Genomic DNA, 26,160 nt, shown 5'->3' with positions numbered 1-26,160 from the left:
CTGGTGATCCTGTCAACAATACTCCTCCTGTCTCAGGGCGACAAAACTCACCCTCACCTCAGGATGACAGGAGAACTAGGACCCACAGAAATCCACCCCTTTCCTATTGTCCATAACACAATAGGATGATCTGCTGTAGTCCTCAGAGAGAACTAAAGATAATGTGACCTTCTGTAGTCCTCAGAGAACTAAGGACAATGTGGTCTTCTGTAGTCCTCAGAGATAACCAAGGACGATGTGGTCTTCTAAAGTCCTCAGAGACAACTAAGGACAATGTAACTGATACCAGTCAGTGTGCGCAGACAGTGCAGGAATTAATAGCTCACAAGAGTTCTAGAAAGAACAGTTTTTTTGTTTTGTTTTTTTAAACATGGTTGGTTGGTGTTTAGGTAAACTAAGTCATGCATCTCAGAAGCAGCTACATAAGCTTTTAGGTAAATGTCCTCCTCTCCTTAACAAAGCATTTACATTCTTATTATATTATGCAGTTGACCACATACACAACCTACAGTCCCTAACTGGTCCGTAACCCAGGGACCGCCTGTACACTGTATACTTAATTAAATCTATCACAATCCGCACAATCATGGGAGTCAACAGGACCTGACTTAAATGCCAAATCACAAACATTTGAGCCCTAACAATTCTCTTTCCTGACATGAATAAAATAGGACCTAAAGCAACCCATATTTTATGTGATTTTCTTTGCTTTCACCAAGGGTGGAAGCAAGAAAAATCGCTCGATTCCCCCATCAACACTGACATCCCTTCTGCAGTACTATTGAATTCTGCCAGCAAGGAGCCTTCCCTGCCGACAGAACACATGATCACTGCTGGCTGCTATAGCCACCGTCAGTGATCACATGAAAAAAAGCTGACAGGCTGGTTATACTGAAGTCGATTAATGGATGGACTTCAGTACAACCAGCCTGCTTAAGGATGGATCAAATCTCAGCTGGTCCCTACTGAACTGGCCGAGACTCGATCCATCTATGGCCGGCGCAGGCAAAAGATTACATGGTCTCTGGCTACCATTAGCATTGTTGGTGATTTTAAAAGAGATGTATGGGATTTGCTTTTTTTTTTTTTTTTTTTTATCATACTTGCCTAGCTGGATGCAGCATCGTTCTGATGCTGCATCTGTCCCCCGCCAGCTCTAAAACTGAGAACTGAAACACTGCCAATCGCTCAGTTCTCAAAGCTCCGTGAGCAGAGAGCCGATGATTGTCAGTCATCGGCTCTCTGCTCTGTGCACACCCCCCCCCCCCCGCTCACTGAAGTGCTGGGCTGTGGAGGGGGCGGGAGCGGCCGGCTCATGCTTCTCAGTGGCTCACTGAGAGGCTGAGCCAGGTGCCGGTCCAGGAATGTAGGTTGATCCCGACCATATGGTAACGATCTTTCCCAAGCCTGGACAACTTTCTGCTGAAAACAGGTCACACAAGTGCAGAACAAACTGCACTGCTGTGATCCACAGGAGAAGCCCTGCCAAAACGAACTTTGGCTGTACTTCTCCTTTAAGCTGGCCATCTATGGGTACGCTGATTGCACCAAAGTTGATCGAACAACTTGGGTACAACCAGCATGCAAGATTTTTTCATGTGACTTTTGCCAGCAGCTATAGTGGCTAACTGTGTGTTCTCCCAGCCAGGATTCCCCCATCAACACAAACTGTGTTAATAGAGGGAACAAGTGCATTTCTTTCCTGCAACCTGTGAAAATCACTTAAATCTATGGCTGGCTTTCCTGTATTAGAGACCACATAGAATCTATTGTTTTTACCAGGCAGTCTGTGTCTGCTAGATGCGATTTTAGACGACAAGGTTAGCAAAATCACAACCAGGAGTCTATATAAAGAATTAGGCTTCATTCTCACGAGACGGATCCGCTGCCACAGAGTCCGCCAGCTCAGCGGGAGATCTCTCTGTTGATCTCCGCTGAGCCGGCGGATGACAGGTCGCTCTCTGCTCACTGAGCGGGGAGGGGCTTGTCGAGCGCCGCTGGCTGCTATGGAGAGATCGGACGAAAACGGACAGCATGTTATTTATCTTTATTCTCACATGTCCGTTTTCATCAGATCTCACCCAATCCGATCCGCCAGGGACAGATGCGAACGTAGGGCCATCCGTCTGATTTTAGCGGATCGGGTCGGATGCCAGCGGACATGTCACCGCTGACATCCGTCGCTCCATAGACTAGCATGGAGCGCCCGCTCAGGTCCGCTGACAAAACTGACAGGTGAAAGGGGCCTAAGAGGATGTAAACATATATAACAAATGATACGAGGATTTTAAAAACATTGTTACCAAATGATTACAGTATGTTAATCTCTTTTACATCTACAGTATAAACACTCAAAAAGACTATGCTTCCTGTCTAAGTTACATCCATGGATTCCACTAATGATTTGCAGTAAATATAATTTTTTATTATATAACAATGTCAGGGAATTGTCTTATCATATGCATATCCAAATCCCGATGAATAGGAAATCTGTATTTATGTTCTTTTGTGGCCCTTTCTTTTAGATTTCCTTTTAGTACTGCATTTATACACCAACATTATTTAAATATATATATATATATATATATATATATATATATATATATATATATATATATATATATATATATATATATATATATATATATATATATATATATATATCTGGAAGCTGATTGAATTATACACGGTTTGCTTTGGGAGTCCTCTGTAAAGTACAGAAGTTGAGGCAACTATTAGTTGGATGTGGACAATCCTTTTAAAATTCTATTCATTTTGTTGAATGAAATTAAAATGAATTGGTTGTTAAAGGAACATGGGGGGCTGCCATCTTCATTTTTTTTGCACTATTTGGTAACTTATCTGGCCCACGTCTTTGCATATCAGTAACAGCCCCAGGAGGGCTTCCACCTCTTAAAACAGGTCAGCAATGGCATCTCCCGTATGACTATAACAATTTACACCTCACTATCCTGCCAGGCTGGAATTGTTTTCAGCTCCACACTGGACAGAATTCACTACAACATCAAAAGAAGTCAAATTGTCCAGTCCGTAGACATTGCAAGGACAGAACACAGGAAGTGGTGGTGCAGGCCACATGTTTCAAATCACACTGTATATTCCCCTTCTTGGTGCCTTACAGGAAGAGCTGTTCCAGATAATGCTTACATACATGTGTTCTTATTCCTAGAACTGAAACCTGAACTTAGTGGAAGAAAAATAATTTAGGAAGTGTAAAGTAACTGCATGGGAGCTAAGTAATAATATACATGACAATAACAATAATGAGAGCGAGAGAGAGAGAGGAGAAGGAGCGAGCAAGCACACAAGAGAGGAGAAGGAGCGAGCAAGCACACAAGAGAGGAGAAGGAGCGAGCAAGCACACAAGAGAGGAGAAGGAGCGAGCAAGCACACAAGAGAGGAGAAGGAGCGAGCAAGCACACAAGAGAGGAGAAGGAGCGAGCAAGCACACAAGAGAGGAGAAGGAGCGAGCAAGCACACAAGAGAGGAGAAGGAGCGAGCAAGCACACAAGACAGGAGAAGAAGCGAGCAAGCACACAAGAGAGGAGAAGGAGCGAAAAAGCACAAGAGAGGAGAAGGGGCAAACAAGCACAAGAGAGAAGGAGCGAACAAGCACAAGAGAGACGTCTTGAATTCTTTTCCACTGATGAAGTGCAACTTTTGTGATTGGAGGAGGGGAGATTATGACTTTCATCCGCACCTCCTCCCCTTTAAAGAATGCCTTGCCTTCTGTGAAATAAAATGCAAGGCTTTTTCTGAGTAGAGAAGTGTGCCTAGTGCGCAACCCCCTGTGATATCTGTACTGTGGCCAGAACTACAAGTCTCGGCTGACAGAAGACTGCAGGTTGAATAAAAGATTTAATTTAACGAAAATTTGCTGCACACAGAGATTGGGCACAACTCTTCATTTAGAGGTAAAAAAAAAATTGTGTGTGCAAATGTACAAAAAATAGTTTTTGCCCATACTTCAGCTTTAAAGACACCTTTGTGTCCCTTAGAATGCCCAGGCATTGTGTAGCAAGAGCAAAGAGAATAATTTGTTAGGTATAATGCAAACTTGTTTGATTTACTTGGATATATTACGGTGTTAAATAGATCATTATCCTTTACAGCAGACATTTGATGATTGAACCTGGTTGATATGTGATTCCATCCTTCACACCTGCTGTCCATAACCCAGTATCAACAAATTAGCTCTAAAATAAAAAAAGGAGTGCTGAAAGGCCTATGTATGGATATTTCCCCAAATACTAGAATCGATCGTTTCATAGGGTGCAGAATTGTCTTCACATCTTACATACAGAGCAAGTGATCCTCACCAAAAAATGCTGTGAAGGTGGAATGCGCTCATTGTGTAATCTGATCGCTGTGTACCAATACCTGAGGCCCTGAGCTAATTTATAAGACACATTGAAGACAGCAACTGGAATGCGGCCTGAGTAATGAATTCCACCCAGAGTTTAGAATAGATACAGCCTCCGGCACGAATGTGCTCTGAACAGAGATTACACACATAACTATAGCCCACCTTCCTTCCTGCACCCCCTAAACTCTGTCATATCAACCATTACAGCAAAGTAGAAACTGAAAGGCTAAGTTCACCTTTTGAATACAATAGAGAATGAAGTCAAATGGCCTCAGGAGGTTGAAAATAAAAAAATAAAAAAAAGTTTGCTTAGGTGAAGTGCCATATCTGTAGGCCAGGGGTCTCCAGAGTTTCTAAACAAAAGGGCCAGTTTACGGTCCCTCAGACTTTACGGGGGCAGGACTGTGGCCATTGGAATTAGAAAAAGTCCCAGCAACTGTGGGAGTAAATATGTAAACAGAGGAGGTTTTTTGGTGGGATTTTAAGGGTGCCAAGCAGTGGGACTAAACAATGCCCCATTTTTGGTCACAGTGAGAGGAATTGTGGCCCATCGTTGGTGTCACTGGGTGGAAAGAATCATGCCCCATTGTTGGCATCACTGAGAAGAATTGTGCCCAATCATTGGGGGGTGGGGGTTACTGTGCCTCATTGTTGGGGTCAGAGGATGAAATATTGCCACAAGAAAAAGGATAAAAGCAGGCAAAGGGCCGCATCCAGCCCCAGGCCGCAGTTTGGAGACCACTGCTGTAGGCCATACGATGCACTCCCAAAGCTTGCCCAAAAAGCTCCCGCTGTAGAGATCGGCCCCATCCTGCCTAAACACTAAGACACCATACCTTCAGAATTCGACCCCTGCTTAACAGGAGCAAGTACTCTCCTTCATCCTAAACCCACAGGCATGCACAGGGTGCTCTCCCTCTTTTACAACAATGATCCCCTGTGCATGAGTGAAATAATAACTCTGTTGCAAAGATGGGTAATTCTTATGAATCCTTGCTGCCCTCTAGGTCTGGGTTTGTCCTCAGAACACTGTAAAGATAGATGAAGGAAAGAGGGCGACTGGCCAACGCGTTTCGAAGGCCTGTCACTCTTCATCAGAGCCCTTCATCTCCTCCTGTTACAGCAACACCGGAGTATAAAACAATCTGCATCCAGGATCATATGTCCATGCATACGTATATAGGCAGATGTATGACAATACGTGATAAACATTTAAAAGGGAAGTACAGCCATTGATTTCTATGTACCTATGTCTCCCAGGTGGGAAAACGCACCTGAATTTAATAGGTGTATGACCCAAAGTGCCATAATGTAGCTGCCAGGGGATGCGTGAAAAGCAATACTATATGTGACTGTTCAGATTCAAAGATGGCAGCGCCTACATCACTGCAACCCACTACTAAACCAACCAATCAGGAGTAGGCAATTTTCCTTCAATGAAGCCACATTAGATTACACAAACCTTCAACTGCACCCGATCCCTGGTGTGCCAGCCCTCCCACTTCAATATATTGTAATGTCTTCAATCTTTAACACTGCCACTCAATAGTGAGTATAAGTATCTACCAAAAGTACAAAAAAACACAACAAATAAAGTTAAACAAGAAAAACTTCCATGACTTGTTCCAATCTTCAGAAGCACAGTACTTTTAGCAGAAGCCAAGACAAACAGAAGACTTTGCTGTAGCAAAACACTCCCGCAGAAACTATTAATGACAAAGGAATTCGAAGTATTCCACCGAAGAGTGCAGGTAGGGTTAAACCTGAGAGATGAATGCTTAGAAAACACCCAGTTTATAAGCTACAAAGTGCCAAAGTAAGAGTCATTAACCGCTTCATTGCAGAACAGGTAGAAGGTAGGCTAGAAAGAAACTACAAGACCCAGCGCGCCACTCCACCACCAGACAATCCAATTCTCTTCAAGTTGATTTACCTGGAAATTATGTAATAGTGCTCGTGCGGAGTATGCCAATTATCCTAAAGTAGCCTAACCATTTATAAAAGCAGGGAGAGTATGGAGTCACTTAGTACGAAGTGCTCCCACCACTCTGCTGACCCTAGTTTACAGTAACTGAGTAGAATAGGGATCAATGTGTAAGGCATGTCCAACTAGGTGAAAGCAAAATGTTTGTCAAACCAATAAAATGGCTACTTCCACTGTATTCACCCAAAGTGATGGTTGTTCCTCTGCTATCAGCATGAATCACTTCTGACACATTTTGCTGACACCAAGAGAAAAAATGGTGGCCGATTGACAGCCTCAGCTCTGTGTGCTGTGTGGAGGGGGATGGGTCTCCTCCCTCCAATCAGCTCTCAGAGCTCTCCTCACTGAGCTCCGCAGAGTGTAACTTCAGCATTCCGCCCACTTTTTTCTGACAGCTCAGACAAAGCGTTAAAACTCAGGACTTTGAACTGATGTAGAGAAAAGAAGACTGCAGGTAGACAGATATAACTTATGTAGGAGGATTTGGTTCAGCTGAGGCCAGTCACTTCACGTATATGTAATTGTTTACAACCACTTTAATGCCGCATACACACGATCAGAATTTCCGACAACAAATGTTCGATGGGGGCTTGTTGTTGGAAATTCCGACTGTGTGTATGCTCCAACAGACATTTGTTGTCGGACTTTCCGACAACAAAAATTTGAGAGCTGGTTCTCAAATTTTCCGACAACAAAATCCGTTGTCGGAAATTCCGATTGTGTGTACACAATTCCAACGCACAAAATTTCACGCATGCTCGGAATCAAGCAGAAGAGCCACACTGGCTATTGAACTTAATTTTTCTCAGCTCGTCGTGTGTGTTGTACGTCACCGCTCGTCGTGTATGTTGACGTTCGGAATTTCCGGCAACATTTGTGCGACCGTGTGTATGCAAGACACGTTTGAGCCAACATCCGTCGGATATAAATCCAGGATTTTGTTGTCGGAATGTCCGATTGTGTGTACGCGGCATTAGTCCACAGAAACAGAGGCAATGCTCCCCTAAGTTAAAACAATGGATATTCCCGCTCTACCTGAGCAGTGTAATAAAAGATCATTTGGTTGCAGCAAACACCGACAGGGGTCAAACCCCACCCAAGAAGGAATGTGAAAAAAACAAAACAATATATAGTGCTCTTCTTCAAATATTAAAGTGCTGACGTGATTAATAAAGTGCTAAATATACAAAATCATAAAAACATACAGGCAAGTACCGGTATATAGATATCATAAATTCCAAATAGTAAAAATAAACTGTAATCACATCTGAAATCTGCTGTGCAATCATACCAAAAAGTCCATAAAATCCGCGTAAAAAAGTGTAAGTTCAAACGCAAAAAAACTTGATAAAAAATATATATTCAAAAAAAAAATACGAATATAGATATTTAAAAAGTCTTCAAAAGAAGGGTGCTGGTGATTAAAGTGCTGTGTTGCATCAAACAGTAGTGACAAAAGTGAGTGATTTTTTCTCCAGCGTGCCTACACCTGAAGGCGCAATGGCTCCTTACCTTACTGCTGTAAGGTAAATAGCATTAATGGTAACGTGGAACATTCCGGAATACTGTATCCTGCAAACGGTAGCTCTGGATGTGTATCCTCATTCATTCCAAATTATCAGCACCCAGTAATGGTGACCTGTGTGCTTTTCTTTCTAAAGCCACAAACTTGCCTCTCAGGGCAGTACGTCGGGCAAACCAGGAGGAGAAGGAGAAACAGGAAGCTCCAATGGTGAAGTATATCAAGCTGGTATATTTATGAAAAGTAAATGTGTGCTGCAGTACTCATATAAAAACAGTTGAACAGGGTAAAACAAAACGAGCGCCGAGCTCGTACTCAAAACGTCACTTCCGGTGTCCGTATATTCCTACGCGTGTCGCCACGAGTCACGTGACTTCATCAGGGAGGTCACGTGACTCTTTTTTAAAATTCTTATCAAATTTATTTTAATAAGATGCTTTTGGAGTAAAAATGTATCTAAAAGATAGTTTTCAATTTAAGATACATTAGTAATTTAGTTTGTTCAGCATGAAATGGAGCTGGGTTATGTAGCGAGCGGCTGTATATTCTGCAATATTTACATTTACATTAAAGTGAATGGGACTGTCGCTGAGTCAACAGCGGGTCAGAGGAGGAGCCGCTGCGGGGACAGAGATGACAGTTGACCTTTAAAAATTATGACATAAAACCAAGCCTTTTTACTAGTGATTTAAACTGACTTGATTTAAATGAAATCCACCCTGATTCTAGTCAGGCTTCATAAAAGGTATGTAAGGCCTGATTCACACCTATGCATTTATACTGCTTTTTGCATTTTGCAGATTTGCACTACAGAACGTGTTTCATAGGAATCCATGTTAAATGGACTGTAATGCAAACCTGCAAAATGCATAGGTGGGAATCAGGCCTAAATGGCCTGCACCTATAGCAAGGGTATTATTCATCTTTAGTCAGAGCTGCACAGTTTGTTTCAATTTACAAACCATCCCTTACCTGCATAGGTAGGTTTTTTTTTGTAAAGGTGAACTATCCTTTTAAAGTTTTAAAGCGCTTGTCCAAAATCTTTTGATCACGCGTGACCAAATCAGAGATCACACACAGTAGTAATCAATGATGTCATGAATGGGTTGCATTGATGACTCTTGTTTATTGGTGATGTGATTGCACAGTGATCACCTGGTATCTGGGGCGGACAGAGCGGCTCCATACCGAGCACCGCAATCCGCTGTGTCCTGAGGGCGCAGCAGTTGCAGATCGTGCCACTGCACACCCCAGGGGTCGTGCCGGTGCGCATGAGCGCAGCAACCTACTGGTACATCGCAGTGCCTGGGGAAGCCATGGGCCAGCAGTAAAATTACTGTTGGCCGGTCGGCAAGTGGTTAAGAACGTTTGGTTTTCTAATCGCAGCAAGGGCATTCGTTTTGACCGGTGGACGCAGTGGTTGCAGATCACGCCGATGCGTACCCCAGGGGTCGTGCCGGTGCGCATGAGTGCATCAACCTACTGGTACATCACAGTGACTGTGGAAGCCGCCGGCCAGCAGTAAAATTACTGTTGGCTGGTAAGCAAGCGGTTCAGAACTTGATTAGGCCCCAATCACACCTGAGCGTCTTGTGGCTTGAAGCCTAAAGCTACAAAACGCTGGAGGGGAAAAAAAAAAAAAAAATCAATTATTCTCTATAAAGATGGTTCACATCTCCACTCCAAAACACCTGAAGCTCCAAAACGGCTGAAGCTCAAACAAGTTCTGGAACTTTTTTTTTTTGGCAGATTTGGGTGTTTTTCCGCTTTTTACATTGGTGACTTTTTGACCTGTACATAATCGAGGCAAAAAAGCGCGACTTTCTGCCTGAAAACGCTACGCTCAGGTGTGAATGGGGCCTAGGGCTCAGGTACACTACAGCTTCTAAACTTAAGTTTAGGAGCTTTTGGTGTTTTTGCCAAAGCACCTAAACTCAAACTCTATAAAAGCGTATTTGTCCACAAACATGGACATTTAGCCCCCTGTCCCAGGGTTGAAACCTTAAATCTCCCTAAGTGAGGGGAATATTCCTGTTCGGCAATTGTCTCTGGAACAGATGTCTCCTATGGAAAGTCTACCCTTACCCGATAGCTCAGGGTGACAATGGTCATCATTACAAACATGTACTGGGATGAATCTCCCCAATAGGGAAACAGAAAGCAATAGTAAAAAGTTGACAGGGGTCTAACCCTTGCCCACTCACTCCAAAAACTTAAAAAATACATTTTGCTTAGAAACACACTAAACAAATTTGACAGATCAAGGAAGTCATGACATAAACCAACCCACTCAAATTCCTCTGAGGCTAAGCCAAATAAGTAAAAACCATGGAACTGGAAACATTAACTGTTCAAATGCAGAAAAAGAACCGAACTGTGCAGAATAAAGAAACTTTCGATATACCGCTAAACAACCAGCTCAGGCTACAGCCATCTGCTTCAAGTGTAAATAAAAGGTTCCCATCTTTGCTTCGTGCAATTTCGGTGCACATTTTGTGTACATTTTTCTTGTGCAGTTCATGCACTGCCATTGAAGTCTATGGGGCCAAAGACAGGTGTTGATGCAGAAAAAAAAAAAAAAAAAAAAAAAAAAGCACCTGTATTATATTTCCCGACATACAGCAGCGCAGCACTCAGGTGTGAACAGAACCTAAAGCAAACAATAGCAAACCTCTTTTTGTGCATTGAGCAAAGTGCATTAAATAGCACACATGTGAACAGGGCCTTAGGGGGGGGAAAAAAAATGCTTTTACCTTTTTTCTTCAATGTTACCCCTTCTGCCATTCCACTCCTCTGTGCAAGATTAGCCGCAACATTTTGCTCTCGCACTTTTGCCAATAGGGTGGCAATGCTGTTTTTGAATGCAGTCCATGGAGCGGCAGCGTTGTCACCATTCTGTGCATGCTATGAACTCAAACTCCCAACTGATTAACTATTTAATTGACAGGAGATCTTGCCGTGCATGGCTAGCAAGATACATGCAAGTCAACAGCATAAAGAACATTTATTTAAAAAGTTAAGGCGGGGCTACACTGCATCTGAGCACCACAAACCACACTTTTTAACTCATTTTTAATATTTAAAGCAAACCCCACCCTCCATGCTTTATTTTGCTGAGAAATCATTTTGAACCCCCCAGCTTTTCTGCCCGTGGCCATCTTGAGTAAGGGCAGATGACTCATGGAGCATTTACTTCCTGGAATCCATCTGTCCTTAAATCAGGCATGCAGGCCGGAGGGTGTGTTTAGCTGAGAAAACCTCTTCTCTCCTCTTGTAGACTCCTGGGATGCATGACATTATTTGCCTAGGTGTGGAAACCAGGAAAAAACTAAAGAATTGTAATAATGTTTAAAGTGTTTGTTAACCCCCCCCCCCCCAAAAAAAAAAAAAAAAAAAATTGATCCTGCTCTTTTAAAGCATAATATATGACACAGTGTTTGTTCTGTGTCATTTGGTCCCCTGTAACAACTAAAAAACCTGGCTGATCCTGCCAGTTTCTCCCCACCACTCTGTAAACTGACCACAGTGTATCATGGCTGCTGAGCCCCAACACCGTGGTCAGTTTATGTGTCTCTGTCATCAGCAGCCTGCTATCTGTTCTCCTCTCTGCTCCTGTGTCCTCCTCCCACCTCCCGCTGCTCTCATAACACTAACCCGTATACACCATCAGCGCTGCCTCTGAATTGCAGTGTCCCCCTATGTGAATGATTTAAAAATATAAATGCTGTAAATACCTCATTTAAGATCCGAGATTGCGATCGAATGACCAGCCAGCTCCTCTCCTTCAGACTGACATCAGCAGGGGAATCTCAGCCCCGCCCACTGCATCTCTCAGAAGAGGAAAGGAGAAAGCTGGCCAGTCATGTGATCGCAATCTCGGCTGTGAAATTAGGTATTTGTAGCATTTATTTTTATAAATCACACACAGGAGGGGGACACTGCAATAGGAGGCAGTGCTAATGGTGTATACAGGTTAGAGTGGCTTAACAATCACTTTAACCACTTGCCACACGCTAACAGTACATATAATGTTAGCGAGTGGCACAGTGGTACAGCAGCTAGGGCAGAGATGGCGAACCTTGACACCCCAGATGTTTTAGAACTACATTTCCCATGATGCTCACGCACTCTGCAGTGTAGCTGAAGTTGTACTAGGGTATCATGTGATCGCTATGACTGGTCATAGCGATCACATGATTACAAACAGTCATTAAAGTGAATTTCAAGTCAAATTGTGTTTTTCTTCATTTATGGATAGAGTAAGAAAGGGTCAGAACCCCCGTTGGCGGGGGGTTGACAGCAATCTCCCCAACAATGACACAACAATAGAAACTTTAAGGCTGAGTTCACATGTGTGCAGTGTGAATTCCAGCTCAGTTTTCTCTGCGAAGAGAAAAAACAGCTGTTCAGCGGTTCCTCTCCGTTGTAGCTGCGGATCAGCTGAGCAGGGGGAGGGGGGGGGAGTGTAGTGAGGAGGGGAGAGAATTTGTGTTCAGAACGGAATGCATCTGCGAATCAGATGCGTTCCCATAGAAGACAATGTGCTTGCAATTCGCACCGCAATGCCCAGAAAAGCACACGTTGTTTGGGCAATGCGGAGTGCGAATGCAACGCACATATGTGAACCAGCGTCATTCAAATTAAGGCATTTTAAAATTTCATGCGCGCATCCAATTCGCATAGGTGTGAACCCAGCCTAAAAGGATAGTTCACCTGCTTATGCCGGTAAGGAAAAGTTTGTAGATTAACCGCTTGCAGACTGCCTCACGCACATTTACGACGGCAGAATTGCATGGGCAGGTACATACGTTGCTTTGAACCTGCCTCCTCTGTGACCCTGCCCGCAGGACCCGTGGATTCTCGATGTCCCGCGATCAGGTCTCAGAATTGCAGACTGGGGGGATGCCTTTGTAAACAAGGCATCTCCCTGCTCTGCCTAGTGACACAAAACTGATCTTCTGCTCCTTCTGCTCCCTCTCATCAGGAGCAGCGATCAGTGACGTGTCACAGTAAGCCACGCCCCCCAACAGTTAGAATCACTCCCTAGGACACACTTAACCCCTTCCCTGTCCCTAGTGGTTAACCCCTTCACTGCCAGTGTAATTTACACAGTAATCATTGCATTTTTATAGCATCGATTGCTGTATAAATGAGAAAATGTAATAATAAAAATGCCACTACCCCCTATTTTGCAGACGCTATAACATTTGCGCAAACCAATCAATATACGCTTATTGCGATCTTTTTTACCAAAAATATGTAGAAGAATATATAATCGGCCTAAACAAAAATTGGGGATATTTATTATAGCAAAAAGTACAAAATATTGTTTTTTTTTTTTTTTTGTTTTTAAATTGTCGCTCTATTTTTTTTTCATAGCGCAAAAAAAAAAAAAAAACGCAGAGGCAAATACCACCAAAAGAAAGCTCTATTTGCGGGAAAAAAAGGACGTCAATTTTGTTGGGGAGCCACGTCGTACAACCATGCATTTGTCAGTTTAAGCAACAGTGCCAAATCGCAAAAAGTGGCCCGGTCATTTGGCAGCCAAATGGTCCGGGGCTGAAGTGGTTAAAACAAACTGTGCAGCTCTGACTAAAGATGAATAATACCCTCGCTATAGGTGTAGGTCATTTACATACCTTATGAAGCCCGACTAATCCCAAAGACATTGCGAAGTGAGGCCTAGTCATCACTGCTCACCTCCTCCATCCCAGGAGTGAGCTCTTTCTCTGATTCAACCCCCCTCACTCTCCCTCTCCCCTGATGCAATAGCTCTGAGCTTAGCATTTGAGAGCTCGCTTCTGTGATGGTGGAGATGAACAGTGATGACTAGGCCTCACTTAGCCACGTCCTGGGGAGTATTTCAGTCAGGCTTCATAAAGTATGCAAAACTGGCCTACACCTATAGCAAGGGCTTTATTTAACTTAGACAGAGCTGCGTATTTTTTATTTTTTTTCTACAGATGCCCCTTATCTGCATAGGCAGTTTTTTGGTAAAGGTGAACCATCCCTTTAAAGCTGAACTCCAGATATGGATTTCATAGCATATTAAAATGGCTCAGTTTGGATCAACATGAGTATGTAATTTCCATACCTGTGGAACTGCTATAAATGCAGAGAATGCAAGTGTTCTCTGACTGGACGAGATGGAGATCGTGACCACTGCCCCGCTTTAGAGAACGTCTTGCAAAGGGACCCAGAAGGCAGTGATGATCACCACACAATGTAAGTATGTAGGCGCCATAACTGCGGGACCGCGGTAGAGGCAGAGAATGACTGTAGTCATCGGACCTACAACAGTGATGGATGTCGTCTTCTGGATTCTGTGCAGAGCGCCTGCCCAGCTGCACAAAATCAATCACTGTAGCAATGCCGACTACTACAGTGAGTCCCCGCTTCCCCTGGTATGGTACATACACACTTATATTGTACAGTGATCACCGCCATCTTCTGGGTCCCTCAGCACGGGCACCAAGCTGGGTCAACGTAACTATGCAATAAAATCCAGACCTTCAGCTTTAAGGGCCCATGAACATTTGAGCACTCCATTGCAGAGGGTGAATACACACACATTAGGGTATGCCTTAATGTGCATTGTACTACATAAATGGACTACCAATGCCCCACAACAGATGAAAAAAATATATACTACTAAATGTTTGTAAATATATGAGTTGCGCATTGGACCCTACTGTACAATATATTAGGGTGCAACTCACAATGAATGGCACCGCAAAGCATCGCACACAGGGCAGGTGCAATTGCCATGCGTTGTGACCGCATGCCTTAAAAACGTGTATTTTAGCATGCATTACTACAACACAATTCTTTCTGGGCCCTAAAGCATTTGTAACCTTTACCTACTCTATTAAAAAACTGTTTTTATTGCTGTATCCCCATGAAAAGAGGTCAGCGTGACTACGACAAGAAGAGATGGGATCTACCTCAACGGGGACAACAGAAACAATAAGAAAAAAAATCATAACAATAAAAACCACTGGTTTCACTATATCTATAACAAAAATAGTTTATTTTAAATTTTGCAAAAGTGTTGGGTTAGGTTTTTCTTACAGTGTCCCCGCTGGGGAGATTCACCTTGTTTGTGCTGGCGACCATTGTCACCAGGACAGAAAGTGACAGAAAAACTTATATTTTACGCTTGTAACCAGAGTAGGAAGTGAAGGGCAATCATTCAACTGTCTAACAGGGAAATTCCCCTCACTTAGGAGAGATTTCCTGTCACTTCCTGAGGTGTTTCCATTACAGGAAGTGAAGGGGAAAGGGTAAAAGGAGAAAAAAAAAACCCACACTAGAGAGAGGATCTTATTTTCTGAAAAAAAATAAATAAATAAAAATGCCATAAATCTATCTCCTATTTTGTAGACGCAATAACTTTTGCGCAAACTAATCAATATACACTTTTTGCAATTTTAATTACCAAAAATCTGTAGAAGAATATATATATCGGCCTAAACTGAGGAAAAAAAATTGCTTTTTAAAAAGAAAAAAAAAAAATGGGGCTATTACAGCAAAAAGTACAAAATAGTGTTTTTTTTTCAAATTTGTCACTTTTCTTTTGTTTATTGCGCAAAAAAAAAATAAAAACCGCAGAGATGATCAAATACCACCAAAAGAAAGCTCTATTTGTGGGAAAAAAAGGACATCAATTTTGTTTGGGTACAGCGCCGCACAATGCACAATTGTCAGTTAAAGCGACGCAGTGCCGCATCGCAAAAAATGGCTTGGTCATTGAGCAGAAGTGGTTAAAAACATCCGTTACATGCCGCATTTGCGTTTAGAAGCTTTTTTTTTAAAAACGCCTGTAAACGAAACGAGGCGTTTCAAATGCCTCTGAACATCCGTCCTGAACGCATTTTTTTACTTTCCAAAAAAATGCTTCTAAACTCAACTGCCTAGAAACTACTATAAACGACCTGGTGTACATGTACTGATAAGATAACAGAGGAGAGTTCAGGGGCAGCTGAAAAAAATGCCCAACTGCTCAAAAAAAGGTCCATTTACCAGCAGCAGTGTACAGGAAGCCTTAAACATATACCCCAGTAAAGACAAACACTGTTTAAGAACCCTTTCACACTGGGGCGGTGCGGGCATTAGCTGTGCTTTACCGCTGTTATTGCGGCTGCTATCGGGGAGCTTTTAACCCCCGCTGGTGGACGAATAAAGGGCTGCGGCGCTGCTGAATCGCTTCCCATTCATTTCAATGGGCAGGGGTGGTGGAGGAGCGGTGTATACATCGCTCCCCAACTGCCCCAAAAGATGCTGCTTGCAGGATTTCTTTCCCGTCCTGCAAGCGCATCGCCACAGTGTGAAAGCACTCAGGCTTTCAGCCCAAACGCTGGAGGGGAAAAAAAAATCAATTATTCTCTCTGGAGATAGTTCACATCTCCACTCCAAAACGACTGAAGCTAGAAGCTCCAAAACGCCTGAAGCTCAAACAAGTTCTGAAGCTTCTTTTTAGGCAGATTACAGGCGTTTTTCTTCTTTTTACATTGGCGACCATTTGACCTGTACAAAATCATGAAAAAAAAAAAAAAAAAACACGCGATTTTCTGTCTGAAAACGATACGCTCAAGTGTGAATGCAGCCTTAGGGTTTTGTACGAAGCCACAGATTATGTCAGCACACAGTAATAGCAAATTGCTAACACAGGGCAGCTAAATGGATTAAATGATAGGTTTAAAAAGGTATTCACAGATAAGGAGTATAGTACAAAAGACGTTTAAATAAATCTTAAGCTGATAGAACAAGGAGGGCCATAGCAAGAAACGAACAACAACGGAAGCCATCAATAAAGAAAGACAGCGCAGGTCACAGTGTGACAAGTGGCATTTCAATTGGTCTGATTTATCGTGTTTTAGGGAAAATGGCCATAGCAACAAGCTTCTTTCAGTTTCATACTGCACTGGGAGAAGAAAAGGTAAAACCTGGTTGCCACGGGTAACAGAGAGACAACGGTTTCCTTGGGATGTTTGATAAATGAGGCCTTGCTTATGTGAGCCAACAGGAGGCCATGAGGTAAATGGGAGCACAGGCTTAATCTCTCCATTGCAAGGCCTCATTCACACGCGGTGTATCAATGCGTAACCTGTGTGAGGACCATGTTTACACGCACAAAGATGCAGTCGCTATTCCCAATATGACATCCAGGCGGGTGAGGATGCACGGCCCTGAACACAGTGTGAGTTTGGGGACATGCACAGATGTCCTATTAGGAGCAGCGACTGTCTTCGTGCAGCTGCTGTCTCCCAAATGACATCAATGGGACTCCCCTGCAGGAGGAAGTACAGACAAACCCTGTGCAATCTCCGTGTAGGTAAACACAGCTGTCACACGGGGTATGTTTTTATGCGCCCCACGCGAATACAGCCCAGTTTACAAGGTCCCTCACACTTCAGCCGTCGCACAACATGAGGAAGTCCATTATCGTCTATAGGGCCCATTCACACCCATGCAATGCCCTTTGGTGTGCTATTTGGACTTCTATGGGAGTGCATAAAAGCCACATACAAAAGGTATCATTGGCTCATTCACCCAACCTTGGGCTAGGTTCACATCTGTGCTTCTGGCTTTTTTCCTGCGTTTTTGTGTATGGGGTTTTTTTTTACGCTTTGATGCATTTTTAACGTCTTTTCAATGCTTTTTTGGGCTTATTCACACAGGCACAGAGCCCGTACAGTATTAACAGTGACGTGTTTATCTTTTTGTACTAGTGCATAATAGGGTTGCACCGATACCTGAAACCGATACTTTCAGACTCGGTTCTTTGAGCGGTCAGTGAGGATGAACAAATGTTCCTCTGTTTAACCCCTTATTAACCCTTAATTTACTCTAATCAGCCTTAGCGCCGGTTCACATTAGAAGCGGCACGACTTGCAGGTCGCCTCACCGAGGCGACCTGCACACGACTGCCACGGCGACTTGCAAGACGACTTCTGTATAGAAGTCTATGCAAGTCGCCCCCAAAGTAGTACAGGAACCTTTCTTCTAAGTCGGAGCGACTTGCGTCGCTCCGCTTAGAACGGTTCCATTGTACAGAACGGGAGGCGACTTGTCAGGCGGCTAGGTCGCCTGACAAGTCGCCCCCGTGTGAACCGGCTCTTAATTAACTCCCTATTCTACTCCATTTAATTATTATTTTCCTGCTTTTTTTTTTTTGGTTCACGTCTATTTTTAAAACAAGTAAAACTTTTTTTTTGTTTGTTTTGTTAGTGAATAATTTCACACATATATTAACATATATTTACACATTTCACATTTAAAAAGTGCAAAATTAAAAAAAAAAAAAAACTATTTATTTCATTTGTAAATTACTTTTCAATGCTTTGTACCATTGCTGGCAGATGAAGTGTAAACAAAACAGTTGCGGTAGGTATCGGTAATTGGTATCGGCGAGTACTAAAAAAAAAAAAAAAAAAAAAAAAAAAAAAAAAGTATCGTTACTCGTAGTAAAAAAAAAAAAAAAAAAAAAATGGTATCGGTGCATCCCTAGTGCGTAACTATGTGCAGACAGCCTATAGATCAGCTTTACGGACTTACCCGCACAACCGAGTTTGACAGGAATGCAGGGACAAAAGCATGGTCCTGGATGAACAGGCCCTGCCTACCTGTCAAAATGGACTGTGAAGGTGATTGCGTACAGCCAATGCCTATCCATACACTTATATAGGCTCTCCTCACATAGCTATATGATAGTACAAAAAGGATAAACAAAAGACTGTAGGGGCTCCGTGTGAATAAGCCCCAAAAAAAGCATCGAAAAAGCTTTAAAAATGCATCAAAACATTAAAAAATACAAACGCACAAAAATGCAGAAGCACAAGTGTGAACCTAGGCCAAGGTTGGGTGCATGTAATGGCAATTTTCACTAAAATGATTGTGTCACTAATAATCGCTAGACATTAGAGCAAAAAAAAATGTTAGCGATTAATCACTACTAGTAGCCCCATGCCTCAAATTTGGGCGACTGATTGCTTCTACGCTCAAGTCTTGCGTACGCATAGAAATTACTAGCAATTAGTAGTTGATCACAGGCGATGAAGAGCATAGCAAAAAATGCTGGCGCGAGTCCTAAGGTGCTGTATTAGGGAACGGAGAAGCACACTGATTGAGAGTGGGAGAAGTGAGCGGATTTGTTGGTGAATCCTATCGATCGCCTTTCTTTTCCTAAAACAAACAGATGCTGGAGCTGTCTGATACATGTCTTCCTGGACCCCTGCATAGGCCAAGCACAATGTTTACAGACCCAGTGACAGCCATAACCGTCTTAAAATACGACTGGCCTCTAGCATCTATGATGGCCTCTAGCATCTATGATGGCCTTTAGCCAGGTATACCTAAGACAACTACTGGAAACTTCTGCCTAACTTGCACGGCGACAGAAGTAGCGATCACTTTATGGAGCCATTTGCCATCTAAAGCCAAAACCTTTTCATTCAGTTTTGGATAGTGTGCTAAAGGGTTAGATCTCCGGCTATCTTTTAGTACCTGTCTGCGTCAAATCTTTTTGTCCTGGTGACCATTGTTACCAAACATAAAAAGTGATGAAAATCCCCAATTTTTGTATGTTCTATGTTTTTCATGTGTCAGTCCCAGCCCCTGCGTGGGCAGTCTAAGTGCCTCTGACATTGTATGTCTCAATGCTATATCTGCAATAAAAATTATTGAACTAGAAACCCCCCCCCCCCTTTTTTTTAGTTTTCCCTGGGAACAGCAATAGAGGGAAAATAGTCCAATAGGAACATTTGTTGTGGTGAAAAATGTCTGAAAAGGGAGAGCTCCTCATACTTCCTGTTAAGTCTATAAGATGGGAACTAAAGAGAAATCTCCCCAATAGAACAAACGGCAAAAAAGTCAACTACAGCATTTTAAAGTTGGGTTCTGGAGGAATGCAAAAAAAAAACAAAAAAAAAAAAAACACCTCCTTGTAATGGGGCTCCCTCGGCTTGATATTGGCTAGGGTACCAGGAAAAAAACTATTTACAGTACTTACCTTATCCCTTGCTCCAGCAGGTTCCTCTTTCCATGCAACTGGTCCCCCCGAAGTCTCTTCTTTTCAGCACTCTTCAGTTCGGCGGTCACAGATGTGACACCATCATATACAATGCATGACCAATGCAATGTATTGTAAGTAAGGCCACCAAAGGAGTGCCCACAATCCAGAGGTGAACATCAGCTGCCAGTGGAACAAAGGTAGGTAAAAGTGATTTTTAACGGTACCCTGGGCAAAAACAAGCATTTAACCCTTGCAATGCGGGGGAAGCCCCACCACAAGGGTATTTTTTCATATACCTGGAGTTCACTTTTAACCAATTCCTACTCTGTCCAAATTATAAAAAAAAAAGTTAGATATTTAGAAGTACTCTAAGGTGTTATATACACATTAACAACATGTTCTGACATGTACTCAGTACTTGTATAAAATAAGGATTAATTTTCTGACAAACAGAGGAAGCCATTGGGAAGAATGACGCCATTCATCCTAAAACAACAACGCAAAAAAAAAAAAAAAGCATGCAATCAGCCATTCAGCACCCTGCAAGGCTCATATGTATTCTATACAGCACTCCTAAATACTTGGCATGCTTCAGGAATATGCATTGAGCTCCCTCTTAATTATTTTACATTTACCAGTACAGTGAACTGTAAGTTTACCTTTTCACAAAAAAAAAAAAAAAGAGAAAGTAACACCCTACTGCAGTGGTTGTCAACTTATGAGCTAAAGGGGGCCTCAAATGTGGCCCCCTGACATCACCAAAGGACCGCACATCACGATAAATATATGTCATGCTTATGGGGACTGTCAGAAACTACAGACCTAATAGAGGAAAGGAGGGTCAGAGATTGTGGACATGCTACAATTTTCGGCTAGGGATATGCTGCAGAAGACAATATAAAACTGAGATGTTACATGAGGCTGGTAGAGGACAATGCTTCCCACGACAGACTGCCAAGGTCCAAGGAACGCACATCATTTATCAAAAGGCGGCATGTGTCCTTTAGGCCGCAGGTTGGTCAACAGAGCCCTATGCCCTCCCCACTGCACTTAACTCTGTGGGTGATTAGCTGTCACTACCTACGCAGCGGTTCGGACATTTGAAAGCCCACACTTTTTCCCATGGGGCTTCCAGGACAGATCAGAGCAATTTGGTTTGGTCAAAGTGGTCACATGCCAGCACTGGCACCAGCTGCATGGGCAGTGACAGCTAAACACCTATGGAAGTAAAGCGGGGACCAGGGTAGGGTGTTAGTTCACATTTTCATTTTTTAAGGAAATTGTAAACCTACACTCTAAAAGGGGTTTCCACTTTTAAGTGGACCCCTTCTAGAGTTATGTAGCAGCATGGGGGGGGGGGGTGTCAGTTCTAACACCTATTTCTAGTATCCCAACTGTGGTACTAAAATTGATAAACGATTAATGGTTAGCAGTAGCACTTGATAGCCTACTCTCAACATTTTACCCCTGAACCAACCTTAAAATAACTGGCTGCCTATGGAGTAAGGCAGCCATGAGGGTTCCTCCAAAAGTTGGTGGGGGGTTCCTTGAGCGGAGGCCGATTGACCTCCCAGGTAATGGTGGGTGCATAATTCTGAGGTCAACACCACTTGGCTGTGCCAGCACCATGACCCAAATGGTCTTTTTGGTTGTCCATAAAGGATACATTCTTCCCCTAGATCATCAGTGGAACAGGTGTTTTTTTCAGTTGACCCCCCCCCCATGAATTGTTTTAGGCAGGGGTTCCTTATTATCTGAAAAGTATTTTATGGGTTCCGCTGGGGAAAAAGGGTTGATAAATAGTATGCAGCAGCACCTTGTTGTACTGTTTGCTACTTGAACACATGGCTGTCTATAGACTAAGCTACACAAGTAATAGGCTGGAGCACAATGTAAAGATCACTCAAGAGAATGATTGTCATTACATGTTACTTTTATAGCTTCTTCATAGGGAACCATGCATTTTAAGCAGCACGTAGTAGCAATCAGTCAATCGACTGAGCACTAAACTGTGGCATGCTACTTGTGTAGCTTACTTACAGGGTACCAGGTGCTTAGGCATTGTGCAGTAGCAAGAATGCCACCCTTAAAAACCACTTAATAGATCACTGGTGTCATGCCACTGGCTCTGCCAAGTGTCTTTGGAATGTGAATTATGCAGTCACCATCTGATGGGAGGTCAATCAGCCTCAAGTCAAAAGATGAATGCCCCCTTCCAGTGGAGGTCAGTGGGAAGAATGCCCCCTTCCAGTGGAGGTCAGTGAGAAGAATGCCCCCTTCCAGTGGAGGTCAGTGAGAAGAATGCCCCCTTCCAGTGGAGGTCAGTGAGAAGAATGCCCCCTTCCAGTGGAGGTCAGTGAGAAGAATGCCCCCTTCCAGTGGAGGTCAGTGAGAAAAATGCCCCCTTCCAGTGGAGGTCAGTGAGAAAAATGCCCCCTTCCAGTGGAGGTCAGTGAGAAAAATGCCCCCTTCCAGTGGAGGTCAGTGAGAAGAATGCCCCCTTCCAGTGGAGGTCAGTGAGAAGAATGCCCCCTTCCAGTGGAGGTCAGTGAGAAGAATGCCCCCTTCCAGTGGAGGTCAGGGAGAAGAATGCCCCCTTCCAGTGGAGGTCAGTGAGAAGAATGCCCCCTTCCAGTGGAGGTCAGTGAGAAGAATGCCCCCTTCCAGTGGAGGTCAGTGAGAAGAATGCCCCCTTCCAGTGGAGGTCAGTGAGAAGAATGCCCCCTTCCAGTGGAGGTCAGTGAGAAGAATGCCCCCTTCCAGTGGAGGTCAGTGAGAAGAATGCCCCCTTCCAGTGGAGGTCAGTGAGAAGAATGCCCCCTTCCAGTGGAGGTCAGTGAGAAGAATGCCCCCTTCCAGTGGAGGTCAGTGAGAAGAATGCCCCCTTCCAGTGGAGGTCAGTGAGAAGAATGCCCCTTACAGTGGAGGTCAGTGAGAATTATGCCCCTTACAGTGGAGGTCAGTGGGAAGAAAGCTTCTTACAGTGGTGGTCAGTGCGAAGGATGTTTCGTACAGTGGTGGTCAGTGCGAAGAATGCCCTTTATGATAGTGGTTAGTGAAAAGAATTCCTGCCCACATTGATGGTCAGAATACAACCCTTTTAGACCTCTAAAAAGATCATTGGTCTTGTGCCACTGGCTCTGCCAATTGAAGCTGGCCGTGGAACTATGAAGGTACCATCAGATAGGAGATCAATCAGCCACAAAATCAAGGTACCACTAGAAACCTCTAGAACGGTGGTTCTCAACTCCTGTCCTCAGGACCCACTAACAGGCCAGGTTTGCAAGATAACTGAAATACATCACAGGTGATATCATTTGCTGCTCAGTGATTGCAGTATTCTAGTCTGCATCTCCCCAAGGTAATATTTAAAAGCTGGCCTGTTAGGGGGTCCTGAGGAATCGTGGTTAAGAATGGCATACCACATGTGTTGCTTACTCCAGAAGGAAATATGTGCTCCATCTGTCAAGCAATCATATGCTACTCCTAGGGATTAATCATCGATTTTCATAGCACAACTGAACTACCTAAGCTCTGGCCTAAATGAGGTCAGCAAGTGGCTAAATTCCTCCATGGCAAAAGTATAACTCTTGGGTTCAGGTGACCATACACAACCTGCTTAAAGCAAACGCAATCAATTATGTCGCTGGTCTCTGACAATCAGACCACGTAAAGCTAGAACACATCGGAAGAACTTAATGCCACACGCCAAGTCTTCCAGTAAGAGGAGAATGGTGTAGTCTTTTTATCAGACATTTGGCGAATCTCACTATCGCAGAAGCGCAGACCGATGGCTCTACCACCTTTACATCTACAGTAGGTGAGTGATTTTGCTGGTCTATTGACAGTACTAAGGCTTGAGTGGTGGTCACCACTGGTTTTAGGACAGGCGCAAAGACACACAGATGGGGGCACACAAGTGGAAGGACGATGGGAGGTTCAGCCTGGCCATGTTCAGCTTTCAGGCGTAAAATGAGGCTTCACTTGTGAATGGTCCACCTTAGTACACTTACCGGTTCAGCACCCAAGGTGGCATCAAGGAACGCAAAGCTGAGCGCCCCCTCTTCTACCCTGTGTGTACAGGGCCTTATCAGAAGAGGAGAGCCACTTTTAAGCAGGCACAAAGTGAAGACAAGTTTATAAAAGGGTGTGAAAAGTTTGAGGAGGTGGAATGAAGGAAATATTAGGCAGTGTGAGTGCAGGACATGAACCTGGAGGGACCAGGAGCAGATCAGTCCCAGCAGGACAGTGACTACAGGAACACCGAGGCTGGAGAAGTTTACTGGAACTCACAAAGTCCTGGAGGAGGTCATGGTGGAGAAGACCTCGTACTAAGACCCGTCCCGCACCAGTCCCAGGTGTCACCCCCCGTCCGCCCGACTCCCCCAATTCCCGGCTGTCGCCCCCCTGCGGGCACACTCACCTCCCCACCGTCTGGTTGGCCAGCTGCCGCATACGATTGAACTGCTTCTTCATGGTGACGGCTGGAGGATCCGATCACTAATAATCCATAGAGAGCCGGGAGAGCCCGGGGAAGAGGCCGACACACTACGCACAGAGCCCGGGGCTCCGGAGTGGGAGAGTGCCGACACCTCCCAGCCACACACACAGCCCGGCCCTCCCTGTGGGCTTCACTCTGAGCACTCCTCCTCCTCCTCCTTCCCAGGATCCACTCCTCCTTCCTGTCCGGCTACACTCCTATAAACTTCTCATCACTGGACCCAAGAGCTGACACTCACTCCTCCTTCCCAGGATCCACTCCTCCTTCCTGCCCGGCTACACTCCCCTCCTATAAACTTCTCATTGCTGGACCCAAGAGCTGACACTCACTCCTCCTTCCCAGGATCCACTCCTTCCTGTCCGGCTACACCCCCTCCTATAAACTTCTCATCTCTGGATCCAAGAGCTGACACTCACTACTCCTTCCTGCCCGGCTACACTCCTCTCCTATAAACTTCTCATCGCTGGATCCAGGAGCTGACACTCACTTCTCCTTCCCAGGATCCACTCCTCCTTCCTGCCCGGCTACACCCCCTCCTATAAACTTCTCATCACTGGATCCAGGAGCTGACACTCACTTCTCCTTCCCAGGATCCACTCCTCCTTCCTGCCCAGCTACACTCCCCTCCTATAAACTTCTCATTGCTGGACCCAAGAGCTGACACTCACTCCTCCTTCCCAGGATCCACTCCTTCCTGCCCCGCTACACTCCACTCCTATAAACTTCTCATCACTGGACCCAAGAGCTGACACTCATTCCACTCCTTCCCAGGATCCACTCCTCCTTCCTGCCCGGCTACACCCCCTCCTATAAACTTCTCATCGCTGGACACAAGAGCTGACACTCATTCCACTCCTTCCCAGGATCCACTCCTCCTTCCTGCCCAGCTACACCCCCTCCTATAAACTTCTCATCGCTGGATCCAGGAGCTGACACTCACTTCTCCTTCCCAGGATCCACTCCTCCTTCCTGCCCGGCTACACCCCCTCCTATAAACTTCTCATCACTGGATCCAGGAGCTGACACTCACTTCTCCTTCCCAGGATCCACTCCTCCTTCCTGCCCGGCTACACTCCCCTCCTATAAACTTCTCATTGCTGGACCCAAGAGCTGACACTCACTCCTTCCCAGGATCCACTCCTTCCTGTCCGGCTACACCCCCTCCTATAAACTTCTCATCTCTGGATCCAAGAGCTGACACTCACTACTCCTTCCTGCCCGGCTACACTCCTCTCCTATAAACTTCTCATCGCTGGATCCAGGAGCTGACACTCACTTCTCCTTCCCAGGATCCACTCCTCCTTCCTGCCCGGCTACACTCCCCTCCTATAAACTTCTCATTGCTGGACCCAAGAGCTGACACTCACTCCTCCTTCCCAGGATCCACTCCTTCCTGTCCGGCTACACCCCCTCCTATAAACTTCTCATCTCTGGATCCAAGAGCTGACACTCACTACTCCTTCCTGCCCGGCTACACTCCTCTCCTATAAACTTCTCATCGCTGGATCCAGGAGCTGACACTCACTTCTCCTTCCCAGGATCCACTCCTCCTTCCTGCCCGGCTACACCCCCTCCTATAAACTTCTCATCACTGGATCCAGGAGCTGACACTCACTTCTCCTTCCCAGGATCCACTCCTCCTTCCTGCCCGGCTACACTCCCCTCCTATAAACTTCTCATTGCTGGACCCAAGAGCTGACACTCACTCCTCCTTCCCAGGATCCACTCCTTCCTGCCCCGCTACACTCCACTC

General features: G+C 44.5%; 1 protein-coding gene across 4 annotated transcripts in view; it reads right to left on the bottom strand.

The window, feature by feature from the left end:
* The window catches only part of ARHGAP17 (Rho GTPase activating protein 17), a 203,659-nt gene extending 179,054 nt beyond the window's left edge, over positions 1-24,605 (bottom strand). For 3 of the 4 annotated variants that reach the window (XM_073636511.1, XM_073636512.1, XM_073636510.1), the window contains exon 1: positions 24,330-24,597. In XM_073636511.1, coding sequence (XP_073492612.1) covers positions 24,330-24,382 — 53 coding nt within the window. In that variant the 5' untranslated portion in view covers positions 24,383-24,597. Of the gene's footprint in view, positions 1-24,329 lie in introns of all 4 variants that reach the window. The other variant, XM_073636513.1, reaches the window with a different exon arrangement.
* Between the last annotated feature and the right edge of the window lie 1,555 nt (positions 24,606-26,160).

This window comes from Aquarana catesbeiana, linkage group LG06 (assembly GCF_042186555.1).
Source record: "Aquarana catesbeiana isolate 2022-GZ linkage group LG06, ASM4218655v1, whole genome shotgun sequence".
NCBI lineage: Eukaryota > Metazoa > Chordata > Amphibia > Anura > Ranidae > Aquarana > Aquarana catesbeiana.
Note: the sequence above shows the minus strand (reverse complement) of the source record. Positions and strands in the feature narration are given on the sequence as shown.